Source organism: Camelus dromedarius, chromosome 7, assembly GCF_036321535.1.
Source record: "Camelus dromedarius isolate mCamDro1 chromosome 7, mCamDro1.pat, whole genome shotgun sequence".
Taxonomy (NCBI): Eukaryota; Metazoa; Chordata; class Mammalia; order Artiodactyla; family Camelidae; genus Camelus; species Camelus dromedarius.
The window spans coordinates 25,644,407-25,667,741 of record NC_087442.1 but is presented as its reverse complement, the minus strand read 5'-3'; the positions used below and the strand labels follow the sequence as shown (position 1 = coordinate 25,667,741).

Sequence of the window (23,335 nt, the reverse complement as noted above, 5' to 3'; positions counted from 1 at the left end):
CTCGAGGGCCATATGCTTATGCTATCATCTATCCATCCACACCCAGATCCTACCACCACCACCTCTGCTATGAAATTGTGCTGCAAAACTTACTGCAAGCCAGTAATACAGTGTTCTGACTCCACCTGTCTCTACTCCAGCTTATTGGCCTTCCCCTTTCCAGCACTGATGTTAGACCTCCTCTTCAAGCATACCCCCTTTATCACTCAATATTATCATAAAGCCCAGACCAGTTAATTACATTATCTCCATGGGTTCCCCCCTCCCACCCCAGGAGCTAGTGCCCCACTTCCCACGCCATCTGGGCACTCTTCCAGACTGGGGGGTGGGATCGGTGCAACACAAGTTGTACTTCCTAACTGATCATGTTATACTCGGTGTTGTGGTAAAAAAACTGCCATTACAGATGTGTCTTTACTCATTAATAGATTATTGATCTCCACATGTTCTTTCTGACAGGTTGGGACCAGGTCTAAATCAACTTTGATCCTTTTCAAATTGCACAGATGTTTCCTCAGCTGCCATTATGTCCCACATAAAATAATGCTTATTTCAAGGGCAGAATTCGTTTCATAAGCCAGAATATGAGCACAGTCCATCAGAAAGTTTCATTTATACTCCTAAAGACAAACATTTTTTCTCCAAGGGGAAAAAAAAGCTTTATTTGTACAACTTCAGATATAATTCACATCCCATACAATTCACACAAAATATACAAGTCAGTGATTTTTTTAGTGTATTTACAGAGTTGTGCCACCACTACTACCATCAACTCTACATTTTCATCACCCCCCAAAAAACCCCAAACTCATCAGCAGTCACTCCCACATTCCCCCCAAAACCCCCAGTGCTAGGCAACCACTAATCTAGTTTCTCTATATAGAGATTCGACTATTCTGGACATTTCATACAAATGAAATCATACATGTGGCTTTTCATGCCTGGCGTCTCCCACTAAGCGTAATGGTTTCAAAGTTTATCCATGTTGTAACATGTATCAGTGCTTAATTTCTTTTTTATTGTCAAGTAATACTCCATTGTATGGATATGCCACATTTTGTTTATTCATTTACTAGTTGATGGACATTGGCTTGCTTTGATTTCTGACTAACGCTGCTATGAACATCTGTTTACAAGCTGGTGTGTGAACATATTTTCATTTCTCTTGGGCATATACCTAAGAGTGCAATCACTGGATCACATGGTAACTCTGTTTTCCCATCTGAGAAACTGCCAAATTGTTTTCCCAAGCAGCTGCATCATTTTATTTTCCCCCAGCAGTTTATGAAGGTTCAAATTTCTCCACATCTTCACCAACAACAGTTATTATTTTTTTCATAATAGCCATGTTGGTGGTTTTGAAGTGGTATCTCATTGTTGGTTTGATTTGTTATTTCCCTGATAGCTAATGTATGCTGAGCATCTTTTCATGTGTTTATTGGCTTTTTGTACATCTTCTTTGGAGAACTGTCAATTCTAATCCTTTGTCCATTTTTTTTTAAATTAGGCTATCTTTTAATTGAATATACAAGTTCTTCTCTTACTTTCTAAATGATTTGCAAAAATTATCTCTCATTCTGCGGGTCATCTTTTGCCTTCTTGATGGTATCCTTGGAAGCACAGAAGTTTTAAATTCCGATATCCAATTTACCTATTTTTTTCCTTTTGTTGCTTGTGCTTTGGTGTCATTATTTAAGAGACCATTGTCTAATCTAAAGCCTTGGAAATTTACACCTATGATTTCATCTAAAAGTTTCATAATGTCTGCTCTTCTATTTAAGGTCTTTGGTCCATTTTGAGTTAATTTTTCATATGTGCTGTGAGGTAGGGAGTCCAACCTCATTCTCCTGCATGTGAATATTTGATGAAAAGACTATTTTCCTCTATTGAATTGTCTTAGCACCTTTTTCAAAAACTCAATTGACCATAATATAAGTTATTTCTGAACTCTCAATCTATTCCTTCTTGACACTTCTTCTTAGAATTATTTTCTTAATATTACTTTTGTTTCATTCATTGATACTGTATGCAAACACAATCAACTTTTGAATATTAATCTTGTATCCTGCAACTTTGCTGAACTCATGCATTAGTTCTAATAGTTTCTTACTCTTTTGGATTTTCTATGTGTAAGATCATACCATCTGCAAATAAAGAGAGTTTTACTGCTTCCTTTCTAATATCTGGAAGTCTTTAATTTCATTTTCTTGCCTAATTACCCCAGCTGGACCTTCTAGTATAAGTTGCATAGAAGTGGCAAGAGCAAGAACCCTTGTCTTGCCTCTGATTTTAGGGGGAAATCCTTCAGTCTTTCATCATTAAGTCTGACACTAGCCACGGGTTATTCATAGATGCCCTTTGTCAAGTTGAAGAAGTTCCCTTCTATTCCTAGTTTGCTAAGTGTTTTTATCATGAAAAGGTGTTGGATTCACTTAAATGCTTTTTCTGTGCCTAGTAAGGTGATCATGTGGATTTTGATTTAATCTTACCAATTTCCTTTTCCAAATACGCAAAAGAAAACTACAAGAAATATCATTTTCTAAATAAATCATAATTTTAACAAAAAAGGCAAAAAATAGCAACACTGCAAAGGTTTGTAGGTAAGTAATCTAGAAGCATCTAACTGACTCAATTTTAAAAATACAAAAAGAAAGCAGCATGAAGAAACTTTTTCTTCCTGAAAAGAGAAAATAAAACTTCATCTGCTGATTATAGGAAAATATATTCCTATAAGGAAAAAGTTATATAATAAATTAACATAGAGCACAATCATTCGTGCTTTTACATACATGAGAAAAAAATACATGATAGAATTATTAATGTTTTCTGGTCGTTACCAGCGTCTCTTGAGCCAAGTGTCTTCATATTAAAATAGAGATTTATATTTCAAAAACATTATTGTATTGACTTAATCAAAACATAGCATGCTTTATATTTTAAAACAGCACGTTAGCAAGCATGTTTGTTGCACAAATGTTCAGAGCCATGTTGCCTGAGAAGGTTAAAAACAAAATATAATTCTCAGTTACGCTTTGACTGTGCTCCGTGTAGTATGCATAATGCCCTCTGCTTTAATTCGCTCCAATATTGGCCCATAGATCTCCTTTGAAAAGGGCCCCATCAGGCCTTTAGCTTGAATTTCATCTGGAAGAAAATAAATTTGTAGTTACCATTTTTAAAGGTGGTATTAAGGGCTAATTTCTACAGCAAGGGTTTCCATACAGTAATAAACTCCAAGTCAACGAACAGTTGGAGGCCTGGGGATTTTTTAAAATAGCTGCTTTCACGGCCCTACTGAATTATTAATAGTCTGTAAGGAAAGGGGGTTAATTGAAAGCACAGCTGGACTTAGGGACAGTGTCTGAATTTACACACTTAACTACATTAAGTACCAAATCAGAGAAAAGTATGCTAGGAAGGTAAAGGAAACCTCACCGGTGTGTTTTATTGGCTGGTGTCATTTTTTAAAAAGCATTAACACCAGCAGGATAAAATTAAAGCCAGCCTGGTCGTCTGGGCACGGGCATCTGTTAGGACAGCTGGAAAAGTAAGTCGGGCACTTTCCTTCAAGGCCCTGAAGACCTCCTCCTTTACCACTTACCCACTCGGTAACTAAGTCGGTGGTTTGTTCTGATATTAGCTGATATGCTATTATAGGTGTGTCTTCTCATGATTTCACATTTATATGCCTTGATGTTTTTTACCTCACTTCATACCTTCACAAGGGCCAAACGGGGTGTTATATTCAGAGGTAATGTTTATTAAAAGTATATGTGAGGGAGGAATAAATAGATGGAGCACAAAGAATTTTTAGGGCAATGAAATTATTCTGTATGATACTACAGTGGCCACATGCCATCATGTGTTTGTCAAAACCCACAGAATGTGCAACATCAACAGTGAACCCTAATGTAAACTGTGGACTTTGGTTGATAATAATGTGCCCACGTTGGTTCATTGATTGTACCAAATATGCCACACTGATGAGGGATGTTGACGTAGGGGAGCATATATGTGTGGGTGGTGAGGGCTATGTGGGAACTGTGTATTTTCTGCTCAATTCTGTTGTGAACCTGAAACTGCCCTAAAAGAATAAAGTCTATTAAAAAAAAAAAAAGTATTTGTGATCCTAAGGGGAGAGTGGAGAGTTGAAATTTGAATTCTTTTAGTCTAAAATATTTAATGAGTATTGATAATTTACTGAGATACGAAGGTTGATAAAACATGGTCTACATTTTTGAAGTTTGGAAGTAAATACCTTCTGCTATTTCAGCATTACCACCCCTAAAATACAAAAAAAAAAAAACAAGGAAAGAAAGGCAGTTAACATTCCCTAGGGGCCCCTCTATGTGGTAGGAGCTTTATGTATTCGTTAGCATCACAACAACCCTATGAACTAGGGATGACAACCCCTTCCTCAAAGATGAAGGATCTTCTGAGATGGCTCACTTTTAGTGAAAAGCCAGGAATTATTTGCTGTCCAGGCACTGAAAGACCTGTAGATGATTGGGAGACAGACTCGGTCCTCTGATGAAAGAACTTACCATCAAGTAGCATCTTGGCCGCCATAGCAGTGGGTAACCCCACAGTTTTAGCCATGGCTGAAAAGCCATTGACATCCCCATAAACCACAAGATCAATCGTTTTACTTTCTAAATGTCCAGAAGGATGCCTGATTCCAAAGCTGTCTCTCATCACAATCATATCTCTCTCTCCAGGGCCTTCAAATAAATAAACAGACATTTCAAAATGTCATTATCATGGAAACTCCAAAACCATATTTCATCTGCTGCTCCTGGCCTTCTGCTCTCGTTTCCCTTCCCATTATACACGCTCTCCGTGGACAATTAGGTACACTGCTGTTTAGCCCAGAGACCACATAAAAAACTCCAGGAAATGATAACTGTGATCGGGCTACTCTGTCCAGGTTGGTGTCACTATAGTCTGGCTACTGACACGAGGGCCCCTCCGCAGAGGCCTCCCCCGCTTGTCCCCAGAATGCCCCTTCAGCATTTCCCCAATATGTTACAGAGTAAAAGTAAAACTAATGATTTTGTTCCTTTGCCATATGACCCAAGTTCTTTCTGACTTACTCGCTCTCTTATTCTCCCCTCTGGAAAAATAGTCCAAGCACTCTTTCCCTCACACCGTGCTTCCCCATTCCCACCGTGTGGCTCCAGCCCTCCGATCTAATTCACTAGTTCTTATGAGTCTTCTCCTGGGAGGTTTAGCTAGTAGCCCGTGGCCTTACCATAGGAAAGTCTCACGGCCAGATGCTTGGAGAGGGCGTCCACGAGAGACTCTGCCTGAGGGACTTGCTCGTCCCCGAGTAAGCCCAACCTGGGAGGCACAAGAGATGGCTGCATTAGTTCAGTCCTGCTCATACTCTCACCCGGGAAGCGGAAGGGAGCGCTCACTGGATTTTATCTTGAAAGGGCAGAATCACAAGCTGACAGTCCAAGTTATAGGACTCCTGAGTGACCGTAAAATACTAACAGCAATAGTAATGTTTTAACCTTTAGAATCATCCCCAGACTGCCCCCCCTCCCTGGGAGTGCTCTCTGGAGCCGGAACGGACACACTGTAAGCATTCACTATTGCCAAGTTTTTATGAGTTTGATTTGCAGGTTAGTTCTCCCACATCAAGGACACCAACATAATGTGCCGCAGCCACATGAGTAAGTGTTTTAAAGCAGTTAAAGGAAGACTGGGAGAATCTCCTGCAGGAGAGAAAAAACATCCCACCTTTCTCAGGAACCGAGTAGTGAAGCATTCTAAATAAGTATTTCCCAAGTTATAACTGCCATTGAGTGTCTCTCTTTTATCTGCTTTTTATCCCCACATGAACATGGTACGTAGCTGTCTCTCTACAATGGGCCAACATTAGAGCAGCAAATTAATCAAAGACAATGTGAAGTGTTCAATTCTATCTTGACCTTTCTTTGACTAGAAAGAACGGAGTGATCACTGATCCAATATTTCGCTCTAAGTTGATTGGTGCGTGCCTACCATTCAGCAGCCTCCAGCTGGGTGTGGTCTCCTCCTAGTTTCTTAAAGACAGCTTCCTTGAGCACATCACACTTGGAGGTGGGTGCAATCCCAACCAGACCACAGAGGAGTTCTCTCTGGTTAGACGAATAAAGACAAAAATTCTAAGCTCCTAATAAAATAAAAGCTAAGTTGAGAAATGATCATATTAAGACATTGGACCTCAAATGTTCTTCAAATTTTAAATTAGGAATAATTAGAAAGAGTGAACGTGACACATACAAGTGCATACACACATCTGCATACCCATGCATCAATACACATGTGGTATTTCAGAATAATATTTCAGCAATCAGAATGGGTCATAACATTAAATCAATACTAAAAAGGTGATACCCTATTTCCCACCACATTGCCTGCCTTTGCATAGCCTCTCCATCACTTTTTCACCCATTAAGACTCACCCTCCAGAGGCTGATTTTGGCCAGGATAGAATGGAAGGGGCTTATTGCTGTGGTTGCTAGTAGCAACCAGCGTTCTTTTATAGGTTCAAGAAATGAGAAAGACCTTGCAGATAATAAAATCTCAAGGGAAGAACATATAAACGGTGGTCACAGCTTTTCCTACTTCCTAAACAACACTTTGTCCAGACTCTCAAGGGTAAAGTTATGCTCTAGATTAAGGATCAACAAACTAGTTCATGGGCCAAACTCAGCTCACCACCTGGTTTTATAAATGAAAAATTTTATTGGAACACAGCCATGGTTTTGTTGTTGTTGTTGTTTATGTATTGTTTATGGCAGAACTGAGAGTCAGACATAAACTATATGGCCCATAAACCTAATAATAAATTTACAATCTAGTCTTTTACAAAAAAAAAAAAGTTTGTCCGCCTCTGTCCTAGACTATTGCTGCAAGATACGAGGACCAGCCCCAAGAATGCCTGCAACAGCCTTCCCAGTCAAACTGCCTCGACACCAGATTCCCTCCATAGATGCTTACCCACTCCTGTCCAACAAGCAAATTTATGAAAGTTGAAACTTAGACTGAAAAGGCTCTCAGATTCACAAAAAAGCCTAAGTTTAAAAACAACTGGCTAACAACAATACCGAATCTCCTTGTGATAAACGTCCAGCGTTTCTATTGCAGTATGTGTGCATTAATTTAAGCTGGACGGCCAGCTAGTAACAAGTTCGTTCAGGGAGTTGGTGGAAACTGCTTTGCATTCAGTTCCAAGCCTTCCAAGTGCCTGGCAACCCTAAGACCCTAGGATTTCAATACAACACTGACATGGGCGTAAACTCAGCGATTAAAGACTCAAGTTACTCATGGCTACAAACGGCCAAACGAAAGAACTAATGGGATTCGGGGGTTGGGAATCCAGTTCCGCGATACCACCAGCAGCCCTCCTGACCTTACCAGTTGCAGGAGGCCCAAGCTTAACTGCTGTCACTGGGTCACTAGTTAGACAAGTGGCAGAGCCGAGAGCACAAGGCAGAGAGCACGTCCACCTCTACCCAGGGCTGATGGAGCAATCAAGTGGTCGCAGCTGCAGGAAACAGGCCCCACAAGCCAGCCGCCATGTTCTCTCCATCCGCCCATAACAGTGAAGAGAAAGGGGGCTCTGGGGGGAGGGCTGAATCTCCTGCACATAAGCCACAGAACTGGTTCTCTGTTGGCCCAAACCAAAGTTCAAACCTGGCCATTTCCGAAGGCATTCTGAAGAGCAGCAGGCAGTGTATAACATGGAGTCACTCACCCAGGTGAGCGGGTTGGCCTCAGGTCGAAGGGCAGGAAACGCATCTCTGTTTATAAGACCCAGTTTTACAAATCCACTCAAGGCTTTGGCATAGCCCTATAACAAGAGTTATTAAGCAATATATAAAAATGTTCTTCTTCAAAGAAAAAAAAAATCAAAAAGCCTTTGGGAAAAGAGGGGTCTATCTTTGTCATTCATTTAGGAAACAGGCTGAAAACAGCCATTTGTGTTGCTAGTAAGGATGCAGCCACCTTCAGCTTCAAACCAAAATCAGTAGTGTCACAACTCCACCGGTTTACATAAGAGACCTTGCAAAACTTGGGTCATCACTTTTGTTTCTGGGTAACATGTGAGGGGCACTTTCTGAGAGGATAAGGGCAAATTTCCTCTTGTGTTATATGCTTCAGGTCAGCAGAATAGTATTTAATAGAACAGTTGTTCTCTTTCTCATAATGCAAGACAGAGCTTGTAAGCATATCCCCAAAGCAGACCATCCATTGTATCGAAGAAGAGCCAATATCCTAACGCACACAGCGGGCAGGGGAGAAGGCAGGAATTAGAGAGACTTTTCTAAAATAAAAATTCCTCATGTGTCCTTCGTGGTCTACAGGACAAGTCTGAAATCCTTGGCATGTGATGTAAAACCCATCCCAACACACCCCTCCCGCCTGACTTACTGAGCATCACCCCCCCCCTCGCCGTTCCTGACAAGCCGCTGTGCCCTCACAGAGACACTGGGCCTCGGTGCACGCTGCTCCTGTGCCCGGCATGTAGTGGCCACCCTTTCTCACCCGTGAAGTGTTTACTCCTCCCTCAAGACCCAGCTCAGCACACCTCCTGAGCCCCCCTGGTGAGAGGGCTCTCCCCTCCTCTCTGCATTCCTGTAGCATTGTGTACAAACGTCTGTCATGGCACTTGATGCAAACTGTAACTAACTGTCTATTCAGCTGCTGGACTGTAGGCATAGAAAGCGTGTGACTGTGTGTGTGAGAGAGAGAGAGAGAGAGAGAGAGAGTGTGTGTGTGTGTGTGTGTGTGTGTGTGTGTGTGTGTGTGTGTCTCCCCTTCCTCGCCACGCCCTCACTCCATTATCCATCACTCCGTACGCTGAAAGGGAACCGATGACTGGGTGAATAGATTCTGAATGACTGTGAAGTGAAGGAAGACCAGGACGTATGTTCTCCTGTGAGCAAATCATGGGGGTGGGGGTGGGGGTGGGGAATGGGACGGTCAGAATAAGTGGCTTTATAGCTTCTGCAGTTACAGAGAGAGAGGGAAAGGAGGAGGAGGAGGGGAAGGAAGTGGAGGAAGGACAAAGGGCAGGGAGTTTTTTCAGGAAGCCTTAAAGCTGTTTGGTTATAAAATAGTGCCTGTTGCCACTGGATATTTTACCATTTAATGTATGAATCTCCAGATTTCCGGAAGGTTGTATTATTCAAACTGTTCAAAGGTTACTAATTAAAGAATTCACATTTATTTGCTCTAACCCTAACCCATGTAAATAAATTTCAAAGAGGAGAAACAAAAAAGCAATACCCCCAGCTTGCTTCTAGGATCTGACAAATGCCAGAGACTCTCTCTTCCAACATCATCCAAATGCTGAGATTTTTCCAAGCTATTTCTTCATCTCAGAAATACATTTTTACAGTGACCTCTAGCAATGAATTTATTATGTGTATCCATTTATCAATAGTACTTAGCACATTGCTGCCACGTGTGGGACTTGGGCTAGGGGCTGAGGCCCCAGAGATGAACAGTGCAGTCCCCACCCGTGAGGAAACGAGAGTCCAGGAACAGGGTCAGATAACTCGAACAAAGGAGGCCTGGCACCTGGTGAGCAGAACTGCATGGCCATTGGTGACCACACCACAGGGGGATGTCAGAGGTGCTAGGATGGGGTCAACACAGAGCCATGGGAACACACAGGAGGGAAACTCACGTAGATGTGGGGGAGGGAGTCAAGGAGAAGAGATAAGAAAGACCCCATGAGGAGGTGATACCAAGCTGGAGCTGGAGGGATCAGGTGACAGGAAGGTGCAGGAGAGTAGCCAAGGTCGCCCTGCCATACTTGGATGACAAGGTCTCATCTCTTATGCTGGAAAGAATATTTGGGTTACTGAAGGGTTGCTGACATTGTTCAGGGTGGTGGCCCTCATGGATACAAACACTCTGACATCTTCCATCCTCTGGGGTTCTGTAGGGATGACTTATCCATACCTATTCTTGAGAGCTTTATTTAAATTTTAAATCTCTGAAAATCCTCTATTCCTAGATCTATATGTTTGGCAAGAGACTATACCTAAAGCTGTCAGAAAATCCTAACTTCTGAACCTCCCTCCTCCCCCAAAAGTCACTACCTAATAATCTTAGAACAAATTAAAGAAATCAGAATCAAAATCTGCCAGATGTGGAGATGGTGTGGCTTCAATTCACACCAGAATTTCTGCTGTGCCTAAAGGCTTGTGAAACATCCCTGGTTCTTAGATCTTAGGATGTCATCACCAACAATTCATTTGATTCCTGGACAGTGAGGACATCACTTTCCGGAGAGTACAGGTACCAGGAAATCTCACAGGGCACAGAGATCTGAAATCAGATCTCTAATTTTCAAAGATCTATGTATTTTAGGTAAGTTGGCTCTAGTGGGTTGAGTGTCCCCTCATAATTCATGGTCTCCCAGAACCTCCGAGTATGACCTGACTTGGATCTTTGCAGATATAATTAGTTGAGGATCTCAATATGAAATCAGCTTATATTCATGGTGGGTCCAAAATCCAATGACTGGTGTCCTCATAAGAAGAGGAGAGGACACAGAGACACAAACCAGAGAAGGTGATATGAAGATGGAGGCAGAGATGGAATCAGCGTCTGCAAGTTAAAGAACACTGAGAATTGCCCACAACCACTGGAAGGGAGGAGAACGTGGCAAGGGAGAGCTTCTCCCTCAAAGCTTCCGGAAGGCACCAACTCTACCCACATCTTAATTTCAGACTGCGACCTCCTGGATGGTGAGAGAATTAATTTCTGTTGTCTTAAGGCACACTGTTTGTGGTAATTTGTTATAACAGCCCTAGGGAACTATTACACGAGCTGTATTAATCTGGTCACATCTGTAACCACCCCTTTGTGATGAAAAATGTAGAAGCTACACCTCATTTTGTGCTAAAAAACATTACAGATTTGCTTTGTGGAAAGTGACACTGAATAAATCATCAGCATCAGGGACATAAAACAGAAGCCAGTGCTGACTGGTACCTTCCACCCCACTGACCTCAGGGGCTTAGGAGACAAAAACTGTACTCTTAACCATGAAGATGTACTTTGTCCTTCCCACAGGATGTGAACCTAAGAGGCTGGGGATGCTGCCACCCCCTGCTGTCGTGCGGAACAGGGGGCCGCAACCAATGCTGGCAGGAAGAGGGTGACAGGTGAAGAGAAACCATGTCCCGGTGAGGTCACTTCACCCTCAAATCTCACTACACCTGAAGCTGGCCCTTCATCTGCCCCCCACTTCTCATGAGTCAGAACTTCCCTCTCTGTTCCAGCTGTTTTGAGTTGTCTCCTGAAACAATCAACCAGAGGAGTCCCGAGAAACACTGCAAGCTAGTTTATCATCTTAGTTATCTTGATTACCAAGAAAAATTACGTGTTTACTCACACCAAAACAGGCAACGTTTCATCTCAAATGGAGCCATTTACCTTGTACCTCAGTGTCCCCCGTAACAACGTGTGAGCCGATGGAATGCCATAAATCTCAGCATACTTTGTGCTGTCTCTGTTTGGATAACCTTCCAAATTTAATCCAGGGAAGTAGTCCATGGACGTGACGGCATCCAGAAAGGAGGCCCCGCCCACAACATTCACCACCTGCGGAACATTGAACAGGGGCACAGGGGGTTAAAACGGGGCATCCTCCTTAGGGTTTACCTGCATTACTTGCATAATAAAGAAATCCAGGTTTTACAAGATGGAAATAGAGGATGTGAAAAAAAATGTTTTAATGAAACCACCCTAATCAACATACTATAGTAATCTGTTCCACTAATACTATAATTCACAAGGTCTCTTTTCTAATAAGCTTTAAAATCTGCCTTAAAGCATTTCGTTTTTCGCTAAGATCTTGTTTCTGATTTTTTCTTGCCCCTGGATAAGATGGCACTGAATTATGTTCCACTAGAGTTCTGTTTTATTTTTAAATAAACAACACACTATAAGCAACAGACACGCATTTAAATGGCTCCTATGTCCAGACAGCAACGGCAATATTCTCACTCTGTTCCTTTTCTTCACTCCCATCCCCTGTCTGAACGCTGCATCAGGCCCCAGTCTCCATCCACACAGCTCGCATGGACTGAGCACCTGCTGTGTGTGTGCCTGGATCGCTGTCACTGTGGGAGGGATAAGGAAAGTGATGATAGCAATTCCTTAAACTGACTATACTTCAATAAAAATATATTAAAAAGATTCAGTTCCTGTCTCCATTCACTCCTTTGCTCATTGAACAAGCATTTACTGAAGGTCTACCAAGTGTCCGGAGCAGCACTAGAGCAACAGTAAGGAGCTCACAGCCTAGACTAGTGGACAGATGTGTGTGTGTATGTCGGGGATGCGGAGTCGGGGGGCATGCCCCTTACAAGAAAGACAATGCAATGAACATAACAGTGAAACTCGAAGAAGTGCTATCTCCTGATCTTACTGCCGGTGGGAAGCTGAATCACCGATTCCCAAGCTCCTTTGATTTCTCAGTAACCCTCTCACCTCTTCCTTCCCCCACATCATGCACAAAATGCAGTGAAACATTTTTTCCCTTTAATTTTGATTAAAGGACTAAATTTTTCTTTTAGTTTGTGAAGTTGATGATCTTCCCTGAGATCATGGGAAACGTACTGACTGGACTAATAAAATCAGGGCTGGGCTTCCTGGTAGAACAAGACTGCACACACACTGGGAACGATTCCTGACCACGTGTCTAAGAGCTGCATCAAACAACCCAGCAGGAGGGAGCTGCCGGTTCTCCTGCTGATGGCGCCAGAGGAATCTGTCCAAGGGAAGCTTCAGTTAAACTTAATGGTTCCCGGGGTTTATTTATAGGGAGCTTCTGCACATGTCTTGGTAAGAAAGCTGACCACAGAGTCAGGCCTGGTGGGGTCTCTCCAGTGAAAAGTTTCACTTTGAAGAACACCAAGCACCATCGAAAATTCCAAGAGTGAGAATCTGAAGGAAGCGAGGTATGTTTTTGATTTAATTTTCTTGTGAAACTCTTCTGGACTTCCCAGTAAACATTTCCAGAGGAACCATTTCTGCACTATTTTTTTAAAACAAATTTCTTCTATGAGGATTCTAAATTTTTTAAGAAGTCTAATAAAAAGACAAATGTTAACTTTTAGAGTCTCCCTACCTATCTCTCTTCTATACCCTATGGCAATTCTGAAGTGTGATTTTACTTGTTTGAAGGTTAGGAAATAAAAAAAAAATTTTTTTAATTCAATAAAGACTACTATATTCCAGCAATGAGCTAATCAGAAATAAATCAGCTAGTTCCTAAGTTTATCACGAGATCCTTGTAGAGAAAATAGGGAAATGTAAGCTGAACAGTAATGATTCGTTTAGAGAGACTGAAGCCTGCTGAAGCAACTTGACCCCAAAATTACTGGGTAATCTTTATAATTTGGTATCAATTCACAGTTGTATTTCTAGTGACATATCATGGGGTTCATTAAGAAGCCCTACCCTGTTTCATATTTATTAATGACTTGAATAAAGAAAGAAAGACGTATTTATCTATTTGGCAGAGAGTGTGCATTTTTTTTTCTGACTCAACAATGCTCACATCCGAGACCCACCCCTGGCAGAAACAGTGGCTCGTTACTCACTGCTGGTGCAGACGGCTCTAAGTGCCACTCTTTCTCCCACAAGTCTTCTAACCATTGAGAATCACTGACAATAAGCTTGATTGCTAAACTAACAAGATATTTAACACAGGTAATACACAGACAAGCATTTATAAAAGGGCCACCATGTGCCAGGTGCCCTATATACATTACCTTTAATCCATGCACTAACCCATTATTCAGAGGTGAAAACTGAGGCTGAGAGAGTCACCCAGAGGCAGATTTAAACCCAGGTCTATTTGACTCCAATGTCCATGTTCTTTCTACTACACCTTACTTAATTGTGCTTATTTGTGGATCAGTATTTCAAGATGGATATTGATTGACAAGGGGTAGCATGCCCCTAGGGATGTAGCTGAGAACTGCATTAAGAATGGTTGCAGACGAGAGCAGAACCAGCTCTTGATTTCCTACAAAGGAGGGGCTGGGCGCTGCAGCCAAGGGAGGTGTGGGCAGCAGGAAGAGAGCTAGAAGACCTATCCCCCAGCTGTGTTCACAGAGTAAGCACAATCCTTACTTCCAGTGGCTTGGGGGAAGAGGCTGAAGGAGACGATGGCGAAGCTCTGCCACGTCACCCCAGGTGCCATCAATGTCCCACCACCCATGGGGGAAACAGAACTAAAAGAAGACACAATCACTGTCTCCAAATATGTGGAAGAAAATCAGATTCGTTAGAAACAGGATTAGAAGTTAGAAGTTAGCAACAGTACTAGTGCTGCATCTCACTGTCCCACATCCTTGCAGTAATTTCCAATGAGATATGTTCTAATTCCCGAGCCACTGCCTGAGTTGCTGGAAAAGTTTAAGGTTTCAACTTAAAGCAGAAGCCAGAGAAGTCACCTGGCTCCCTTGTGATAATTCTGTGAATTACGTAAGGCCTACTTCATGGTAGATGGAGCGTGATGGTGGCAGAGTGGATGGAGGGACAAGAGAGGCTTTAAGAAGTTTAACAGTCTGGGTTAGGAGACAGACTGATACACTTGAATCACTGAGTGAATAATACAGCATCCGGAGAATTCTTAGACACAGACAATCCAAGTGTGGGAGTTCAGACAAAAGAATAGTGAACGGGGGCTGGCGTGGTCAGGAAAAGCTGAATCCACAAGAGGAGACCTTGAAAAAAGTATCATTTTAGCAAAGAAAAGAAAAGCATCGTGTTTTCTCCCAGTGTCTGCCGTAGTGTCAGGGAGATGCAAAAAGCTCTCCTGTTTTACAAAAGGAGTTCAGGATGAAAGGGAAAAACTTCATATTCAACAAATACAACTTCTGCTGCCTGAAAATAACCTCTTGCTTTTCCTGAGCCCTCACCATCATCAACTTCTTTATGTAGCTAATATTTGCTAGGGACTCAGGACATCCTGACAACCTGCTGTTTAGCAGATTGTAATATATGACCTCACTAAGGTCACTGCAAGAGCCCGGCAAGGCTGGTATGACTGTGTCTGGCCCCAGGCAAGGAGCCCAGAGCTCAGACAGATGCCGTGATTGTTCTGGTACCACCCGGCCAGCAGCGGCAGAGCCGGCGCATCAAGCCAGGCCCCCTGGCACCCCACTCCAGGCTCTTCCTGTCACACATTTTGCGCTCCGCTGACCCTTTCCTTGTTATCATCTTGATCATTTATATGGCTTCCTGAAAATAAGCATTTTGCCCAACTGAAGCAAGAATTCCTCCTGCTTTCACATGTGAGTTTATATCAAACGTAGGCCAGTCTATTTTCCACGGCTGCAGAAGGTGGAAGGAACTTTGACATGCAGCAGGAGATAGGCGGTGACACAGAAAAGGACATGTGCCTGGTAGAGCATCAGACTGAGTTTCGGTGAGGTGGGGAGCCTAGACTTCCATGATTCATAGGATTGGAGAACTGGATGGAAAATTAGTGCTTACGTGACACCTCAGGACACTGATGCCCAGTGGACCTTTACAATTGCCTGGTCTTTGATGACACTGTGAGGGAGGTCAGCACTCGGACCAGGACTCAGGGGTCCTATTTCATACCCTGAAATACATGAGTGTATCTTTCCAGCATCACAGTAAAGCATCCTGCTTGTTTGGTAGTGTTTTAAGTGCAGCTGTTGTCCTCTGGTCGCTAAATCAGTTCTTTTCCAATTCAGTAGCACATTAGAATCACTTGGGGAGTTTTTGAAGATCCTCAAACCCAGGCAAACCAGAATCTCTGGGAATGAGACCCAAACATCAGTATTTGTTTAACTGCCTTGGTGATTCCAATGTGCAGCCACGGCTGTGAGCCACACTCTGCCTTGGAGGCACACAAGCCGATGGCTGATAATAACATTCACCTTGTTTCTTAAGAAATTCTTTCAAATGACTCCTGTTCATACAAGAAACACACTTAGATCACAGATACACTGAGAACCTATAACACGACTGCCAGAATAATCTTTTGAAGATCCACATCTGATCACGTAAGTCATCACTCCCTGCAGGGCTGGGACGAGGTGACGTGAGTGAGGTGCCTAGGGTATAAAATTTAAAGAGGAAGCCTCAGTCTAGTTGCATTTGTTCCTAAATGTGTCTTTCCTTACAGTTGGGAGCATGAACCATGAGTGCAGACAGGTGTAATTTGGATACTGGCTGTGCCACGTGCCACCTCTGTAACCGCGGCTGAGTCTGCTAAGCTTCTTAAGCCTGTTTTCTCTCTTATAAACCTTATTGGGTTGTTGTAAGAATCAAATGAACTAGATGCTCAGCACAGGCTTGAGTGGCAGTGTCTTCGCCAGGCTGGCACCTTCTTATCCTTCAAGGCTGAGAGCATCTTCTCTTCCCTGCTAGTTTTCCTCTCCCAGACCTCCTCACCAAGGCCAAATCAATTGCCCTCTCCACCTGCATCGCTGTGGCACGTGAGCATGCTTTGGAACTGCTCTCATTGGATTGCAGCTGGTCATTCCAGTGTCTGCCTTTCCGGCTACTAGGTGACCTGGTAAAGGAGCGAAAAAAGGCTTTGGAGTTAGTTAGACCTGGGTTTGAATTCCATCTCGATGACTTTGAAACATTCTCTTTGAGCCATAGTTTCCTTATGGTGCAATGATGAAAATAACACTAAACTCGGAGAGCTCTTGCATTCTGCTACAGAGCAGCTGGGAAAGGAATCTGAGTTTCTTTCCCTGACCCACCAAACTCTCCATTCGGAGAGCCACTTTCATTCCAGTTGTGAGTTCTCTGAGATTAGGAACTTCATTTGGTGTGACAACCTTTAAGACCTTGGCCCAAATCCAGCACCTAGTGGAGACTCAGTAAATGCTTGTCATGCTGAAATACACAGCGAGATGACCAGCATTTACACATGCAGAGAAGTCGAGAAGCAGGTATTTAAACTGCAGAAACAACCTGCAAGAGGGCGAAGAGGAAAGACCGAGGATGGGTTTTGCTGGGAACGGTGAGGAGAGTGCGCTAAATGGACCAGAAAGCACCCGCTGGGAAACACGTCAGGAGAGAATGCAGAACAAGCAGAGCCGGCAGTGAAGGGCTCTGCTAGCAGGAGAGAGAGTTTGGACTCTCCTAGGCAGCTATGCCAGGTCTATATCCCTACAACTTGGGTGGAGATCCTTCACCTGTCCATTGAGCAGGTAGGTGGCCGGCTGCATTATGTTCATCAAAACTCCCACTGGACTCCAGCTGAATTTGTACCTCAAAGGATTGTCTGAATGTTCAGGGGCTGGAAGCCCACCACAGTAGGAAATATAAGATTCAATCTGTAAAATTAAAAAAAAAAAGCAATAAGTTAGGGAGAATTAACAATAAGTGAGGGAGAATAATCTATCCAAGTAATTAATTGAGTACAATGACACAAATAAGGTAAACTCCCTACAGTTTTTCCTTTCTTAAAGTTACAAAGGCTTTCAAAAATGTATCCTTAAAGCCAAACACCATTTGATTAATCAGTTATATTTTATATATGCATATTTTAAATCCTCTAGAGATTGTGACTATCATTTTGCTCCACTAAAAATCTGGAAAACATACTGGAAAACAGACAGAGTTTCCTTAAAAAACTAAAAATAGAGATACTGTATCATCCAGCAATCCTACTCCTGGGCATATATCTAGAAAAGATGAAAACTTTAATTTGAAAAGAACCATGTACCCCAATGTTCATAGCAGCATCGTTTATAATAGCCAAGACATGGAAGCAACCTAAGTGTCCATCCACAGATGACTGGATAAAGAAGATGTGAGGTGTGTGTGTGTGTGTGTGTGTGTGTGTGTGTGTGTGTGTAATGGAATACTACTCAGCCATAAAAAAGAATGAAATATTGCCACTTGTAGCAACATGGTTAGACCCAGAGAATATCATACTAAGTGAAGTAACTCAGACAAAGGAAGACAAAGACTGTATGATATCACTATTATATGTGGAATCTGAAAAATAATACAAATTCATCTATTTACAAAACAGAAAAAGACTCACAGATGTAGAAAACAAACCTAAGGTTACCAAGAGGTGAAGGAAGGGGATAAATTAGGAGTATGGGATTAATAGATGCACACTACCATATATAATATAGATAGACAACAAGTATTTACTGCATAACACAGGGAACAATATTCAATATCTTGTAATAACCTATAGTGTAAGATAATCTGAAAAAAATTGAATCATTTTGCTGAATACTTGAACCTAATATTGTAAATCAACTATACTTAAATTAAAAAAAAAGATCCAGCTATTAGTTCAACTCTGCTTGGTCAGTGCCTCCTGACATTATATTCAAATTATAGATTTGATTATAATTTGATTATATATGATAGTTGGCATTTATTAATTCATATATAAGTAATATAAAATGTAAGTAATTAATATTCTAAATAATTTGATTCTATATTTGATTATATATATATTACTCATTATATATATAAAACCTATTTTAGGTAATATATTTATTACATTAGGTTAGGTTATATTTAATCTGATTCACCAAAACATTTTTATGTCATGTTCTTTCTTATGTGTAAAAGATACTTTATATACCAACAGATTAAAGATATTACAAAAATTCTGCCCACTTTTAGAAGTCAAACTTTGTTATAGAATCTCCAAAGCAGTCTAAAATCTTTTATCAAATCAAAATATAATAGTAGTATCTATTTCTCTAAAAATCTATTCTTAAGACTTGGATTTTTTTTTTTTTTACCACACAGATACTTCTGCAGTTTCAAAATTTTATTTGAAATTTCTAGTCAAAGTATTAGTTAGAATACAGTAGTTTTTTTCTCAAAATAGATTAAAGACCTAAATATAAGACCAGAAACCACAAAACTCCTAGAGGAAAACACAGACAGAACACTCTTTGATATAAATTACAGCAATAACTTTTTGGATCTGTTTCCTAAAGCAAAGGAAACAAAAGCAAAAGTAGACAAATGGGAACTAATTAAACTTAAAAGCTTTTGCACAGCAAAGGAAACTATCAACAAAACAAACAGATAACTTGCTGAATAGGAGAAAATATTTGCAGATGATATGACTGATAAGGAATTAACATCCAAAATATATAAACAGTTCACACAACTCAGCATCAAAAAAAAAACAAAAACAAAAACAAAAAAACACCCAATTTAAAAAATAGGCAGATGACCCGAATAGGCTTTTTCCAAAGAGGAAATGTAGATGGCCAACAGACACATGAAAAGATGCTCAACATCAGGGAATGCAAATCAAAACCACAGTAAGATATCACCTCACACCTGCCAGAATAGCTATCATCAGAAAGAACACAAATAACAAATGTCGGCAAGGATGTAGAGGAAAGGGAACCCTCTTACACTGCTGGTGGGAATGTAAATTGGTTCCACTACTATGGAAAAAGCGTTATGGAACTTTCTCAAAAAACTAAAAATAGAACTACCATATGACCCAGCAATTCCACTCCTGGGTATAAATCTGAAAAAACCAAAAATACTAATTCAAAAAGGTATGTGCACCCCAATGTTTGTAGCAGTATTATTTACAACTGCCAAGATATGGAAGCAACCTGCGTCCATCAACAGAGGACTAGATGAAGAAGATGTGATGTGTGTATAAAATAGAATACTACTTAGCCATGAAAAAGAATGAACTTTTGCCATTTGTAACAATATGGATGTACTTGGAGGGTATTATGCTAAGTGAAGTAAAACAGAGAAAGACAAATACTGTATGATATCACTTATAGGTGGAATCTAAAAAGTAAAACAAACTTGTGAATATAAGATATAGGGATATAGGGAACACAGATATAGGGAACAAACTAGTGGTTACCAGTAGGGAGAAGGAAGGGGGGAGGGGCATTACTGTGGTAGGGGATTAAAAGGTACAAACTATTAGGTATAAAATAAGCTACAAGGAGATATCATACAACACAGGGAATATATCCAATATTTTATAATAACTATAAATGAAGTATAACCTTTAAAAAAAGATATAGCAGCTTCTTTAATCAAAATTATAGAAAGATTATTATTGTACACAAAAATATGGACCTCTTAATATTTTGCTAAATGGACCTTTGGGTGTCAGTTGGGCTCACCGTGGCTCCCACGCCTTTGGCCTTATCTATTGTTTCCATTGCCAACATGTGATCAAGACCAGGGTCCAATCCCAATTCGCCAATGACTGTGATGCCGGCATCTTCCACACTACGAGAGATGGAAAGAGAAGGGAGGGAAATTTGGATAGCAAACAAAAACAATTCCCTGGAGCTACTTTCTTGAAAATGACTGAAACTTACCTCTTTTCTAATTCTTTCAGTGCTGGGGTGATGTAGCTTGCAGTGATCATATTAACTTTGCTTGTGATGCACGCCTTGGCCACAAGAGGATGCAATGCATAGGGCAACAAGCTTAAAAACAGAGGGCAAGACTAATCAGAAACTTTCCTTCCTAGCACTCCCTCCAATGTACCGTGAACTGCACTAAAGGTAATATATCACTTTGATAATTATTCTCTCAGAGACAACCAACGACTCCTTGAAGACTATAGAATAAGTTCATCCTGTTATCACGTTTAAAACGCTCCACAATATGACCTTCAACTAACCTTTCCATTTTCCCTCCCTGCATCGCTTTCATAAATCATGTCTGGGAACGAAAGAAGCTACTGAAATTCTCCACTCACAGCCTTTACTTTCCCCGTTCTGGACCTTATCTCACTGTGCCTTCCACTTGAAATAGTCTGTCCACCCACCCACCCCATCAAGGTCATATTTTCCTTAAAGAAATGTCTGAAAAGGTACATCTTCCAAGATGCTTTCCCAGATTCCCCCAAATCCAAATCTTCCTCTGCATCCATTCAGCTATCCCTTTATAACATTTAATGGAATTTATTCCACTCATCCCTGTATTTCTATGATTTTCTGTCTTGGATGCCCTACTAAACAATAGCATTGCCATTTTTTTTAACCTGCACATCTCCCAAGTGGCTAGTGTTAAACTAAGTCAGGGTGACCCATACGTTACATTAGAGAGTAGAATCTAAGAAACGCCAGGTGAGGAACTAAGGTTCAATGGTATTGATTGTGAAAAGGCTACTGAAACAGCTAAAAGTCTATATGGTGAGCAAAAAGTGAAGCTGTACCCAAAACTCCACTTTGATTGGGTTTTCTAAAAATCTGGCTCTGTACTTTCATGCTGGGACTATACAATCACACAAAATGAGTTTCCATAAATGTTGACATAAATGAGTATATTCATAGTCTATCCAAGGAATAATAAACATTCTGTCAATCACATAACAATATTTAAGTTCTACTAGCTTATTGCCCATTTGGTAAAGCAATAAAGCACCAATGAAAATATAAACATGAACGTACAAACATTATTACGGTATGTCACCGTACTTGTTGAATTCCTCCCGCATACTTCAGATTTTCTCTAGTCCACATAAAACAGAACAATAAAACTACCTCTTAGGCACTTATTCTCCTCAGGTTAACAGAACAGTTTTGCTGCCTAGATTTAATATCATGCAAAATAAAACTGTATAAATTTTTTGCCAGTATCAATAGGAAAGCCCTTGATCCCTGGTTTTTTTTTTTTTTTTTTGGCTTTTTTAGCCAAAAAGAATTATTACTAAATCTGGTAGCCTTTTAGAAGCCAATGAACAAAACACTTGCAAAACTCCGTTGGAAAAGGATTAATAGAAAATGTTTAATGGCATCATCTTAAAAGTTAAGTGAGGACATCTTGTCACATTCTCCATATTGAAAATTTGTATGCTAAAAATTTTATGAAGACCTAATAATATTTTTAAACTTTGGCATGATCAGCACTAACCTAATATGCTGAAAACTAGAAGGACAGGACTTTGATTGATGGCACCTATTTTAGACAAAGGGATTAGAGTTCATAATTCACCGTGTATATAACGTAGCAACTACAGTCAGGAGGACATAACTCAATTAATCCAAACAGCTGGAAATGCCATTTGTAAAAATTCACACAAAATACAAATCAAATTTTCAAAGTAACTTATCAAACTCAATTACTACTTTGCATTAAATCATTTAAAACTAGCCTTGCAAAATAAAACCTTGAGGATTTGACATATTATTATAAAATATTTTTATGAAACACATTCTTTATTCATTTTACTTTAGTAGTCCCTAACATTTTATTTACATCTAAACATTCTTTCTCCAACTTAAAAAATAAAAAGTTACATAAGGAACCCTACAGGATAACAATGTTTCACAGCACTTCTACTGTTCAGCATAGAAACTCAGCCAACTGAGAAAAATCAAATATAGAGCAGATTTTGCTAATGCTCAGTCTTACTGAAAGCCATCAGCTTACTGAATTTTAAAAGTTGCACACATTAATAGATTATTGTCTGTGTCTGTTGTCATATTTTGCTTCTAATTCCATTCCAAACATGTTTAATAATGTTCTTTTCTCTTTTCTTTAAATCAAAAAACAATGTTATATTTAGGTACCTATGCGTGGCAAAACAATTTTTTTTAGTTTTATTCAGAAGGCTCACTTCTGAGTAAGGACTTACTTTCATTATCATATCCTGACAGACAAGTTCTATTGGTTATTGGTAAATTTTTGCTAAAAAAATAGTTAATGCACATTAAGTTTGTATACATTGAATAATATTTTAAGTGCCCAAAGTGAGCCTAGATTTAAATACATCAAGAGATAATGCAAAAGTTTTCACTTAGCATTACCTTTCTTTGTGTCCGTTTTCCAAGCCCCTTTTTTCTTTTAAAAAAGGACATCACAGAGCTTTCTCCAAAGATATCATTTGAGTCTGATCTAACTATGAAAGTCATCTAATCATAAATAAGCAGATGATTTTCTTCCTTCCACCTTGGAAAAATTATATTCTAAGAATACATGGCTTATTATCATCACTTTGATATTTCAAAACCATGTTTAATTATAGAGTGACCCTCATGTAGCCCTGTATTTGGAAGTTAGATCTGCATTTTTATTACACAGTGAAATGATGTATTTAAAGATACATTGCTCAGCTAAGGCTAAAAGTGGTCATGGAGCTAGAAAATCTACTCATCTTCATTTAAGCTTCGTAAGTCCAAAGGATAAAACAGCAACCAGTATATGAGCCATGAGTGCCTCATGACCCAGCAAGTCCACCTCTAGGCAGATACCCAACAGAAATGTGTACATATGGTAACCAAGAGACAAATGCTAAATTGTTCTTGGCAGCACAATTCTTAACAGCCAAATTCTGGAAACA

The 23,335-nt window shown here is 40.4% G+C and overlaps 1 protein-coding gene across 2 annotated transcripts in view; it reads right to left on the bottom strand.

Annotated features, from left to right (window-relative positions):
• Window positions 1–593: 593 nt before the first annotated feature.
• The window catches only part of AASS (aminoadipate-semialdehyde synthase), a 52,298-nt gene continuing 29,556 nt past the window's right edge, over window positions 594–23,335 (bottom strand). For both annotated transcript variants that reach the window (XM_031455268.2, XM_064487397.1), the window contains 9 exons: window positions 20,364–20,474; window positions 20,163–20,271; window positions 17,208–17,348; window positions 11,446–11,613; window positions 7,748–7,843; window positions 6,010–6,125; window positions 5,252–5,340; window positions 4,545–4,721; window positions 594–3,144 (listed from right to left, as the gene is read on the bottom strand). In XM_031455268.2, the coding sequence (XP_031311128.2) occupies window positions 3,026–3,144; window positions 4,545–4,721; window positions 5,252–5,340; window positions 6,010–6,125; window positions 7,748–7,843; window positions 11,446–11,613; window positions 17,208–17,348; window positions 20,163–20,271; window positions 20,364–20,474 (1,126 nt within the window). In that variant the 3' untranslated portion in view covers window positions 594–3,025. The remainder of the gene's footprint in view (window positions 3,145–4,544; window positions 4,722–5,251; window positions 5,341–6,009; window positions 6,126–7,747; window positions 7,844–11,445; window positions 11,614–17,207; window positions 17,349–20,162; window positions 20,272–20,363; window positions 20,475–23,335) is intronic.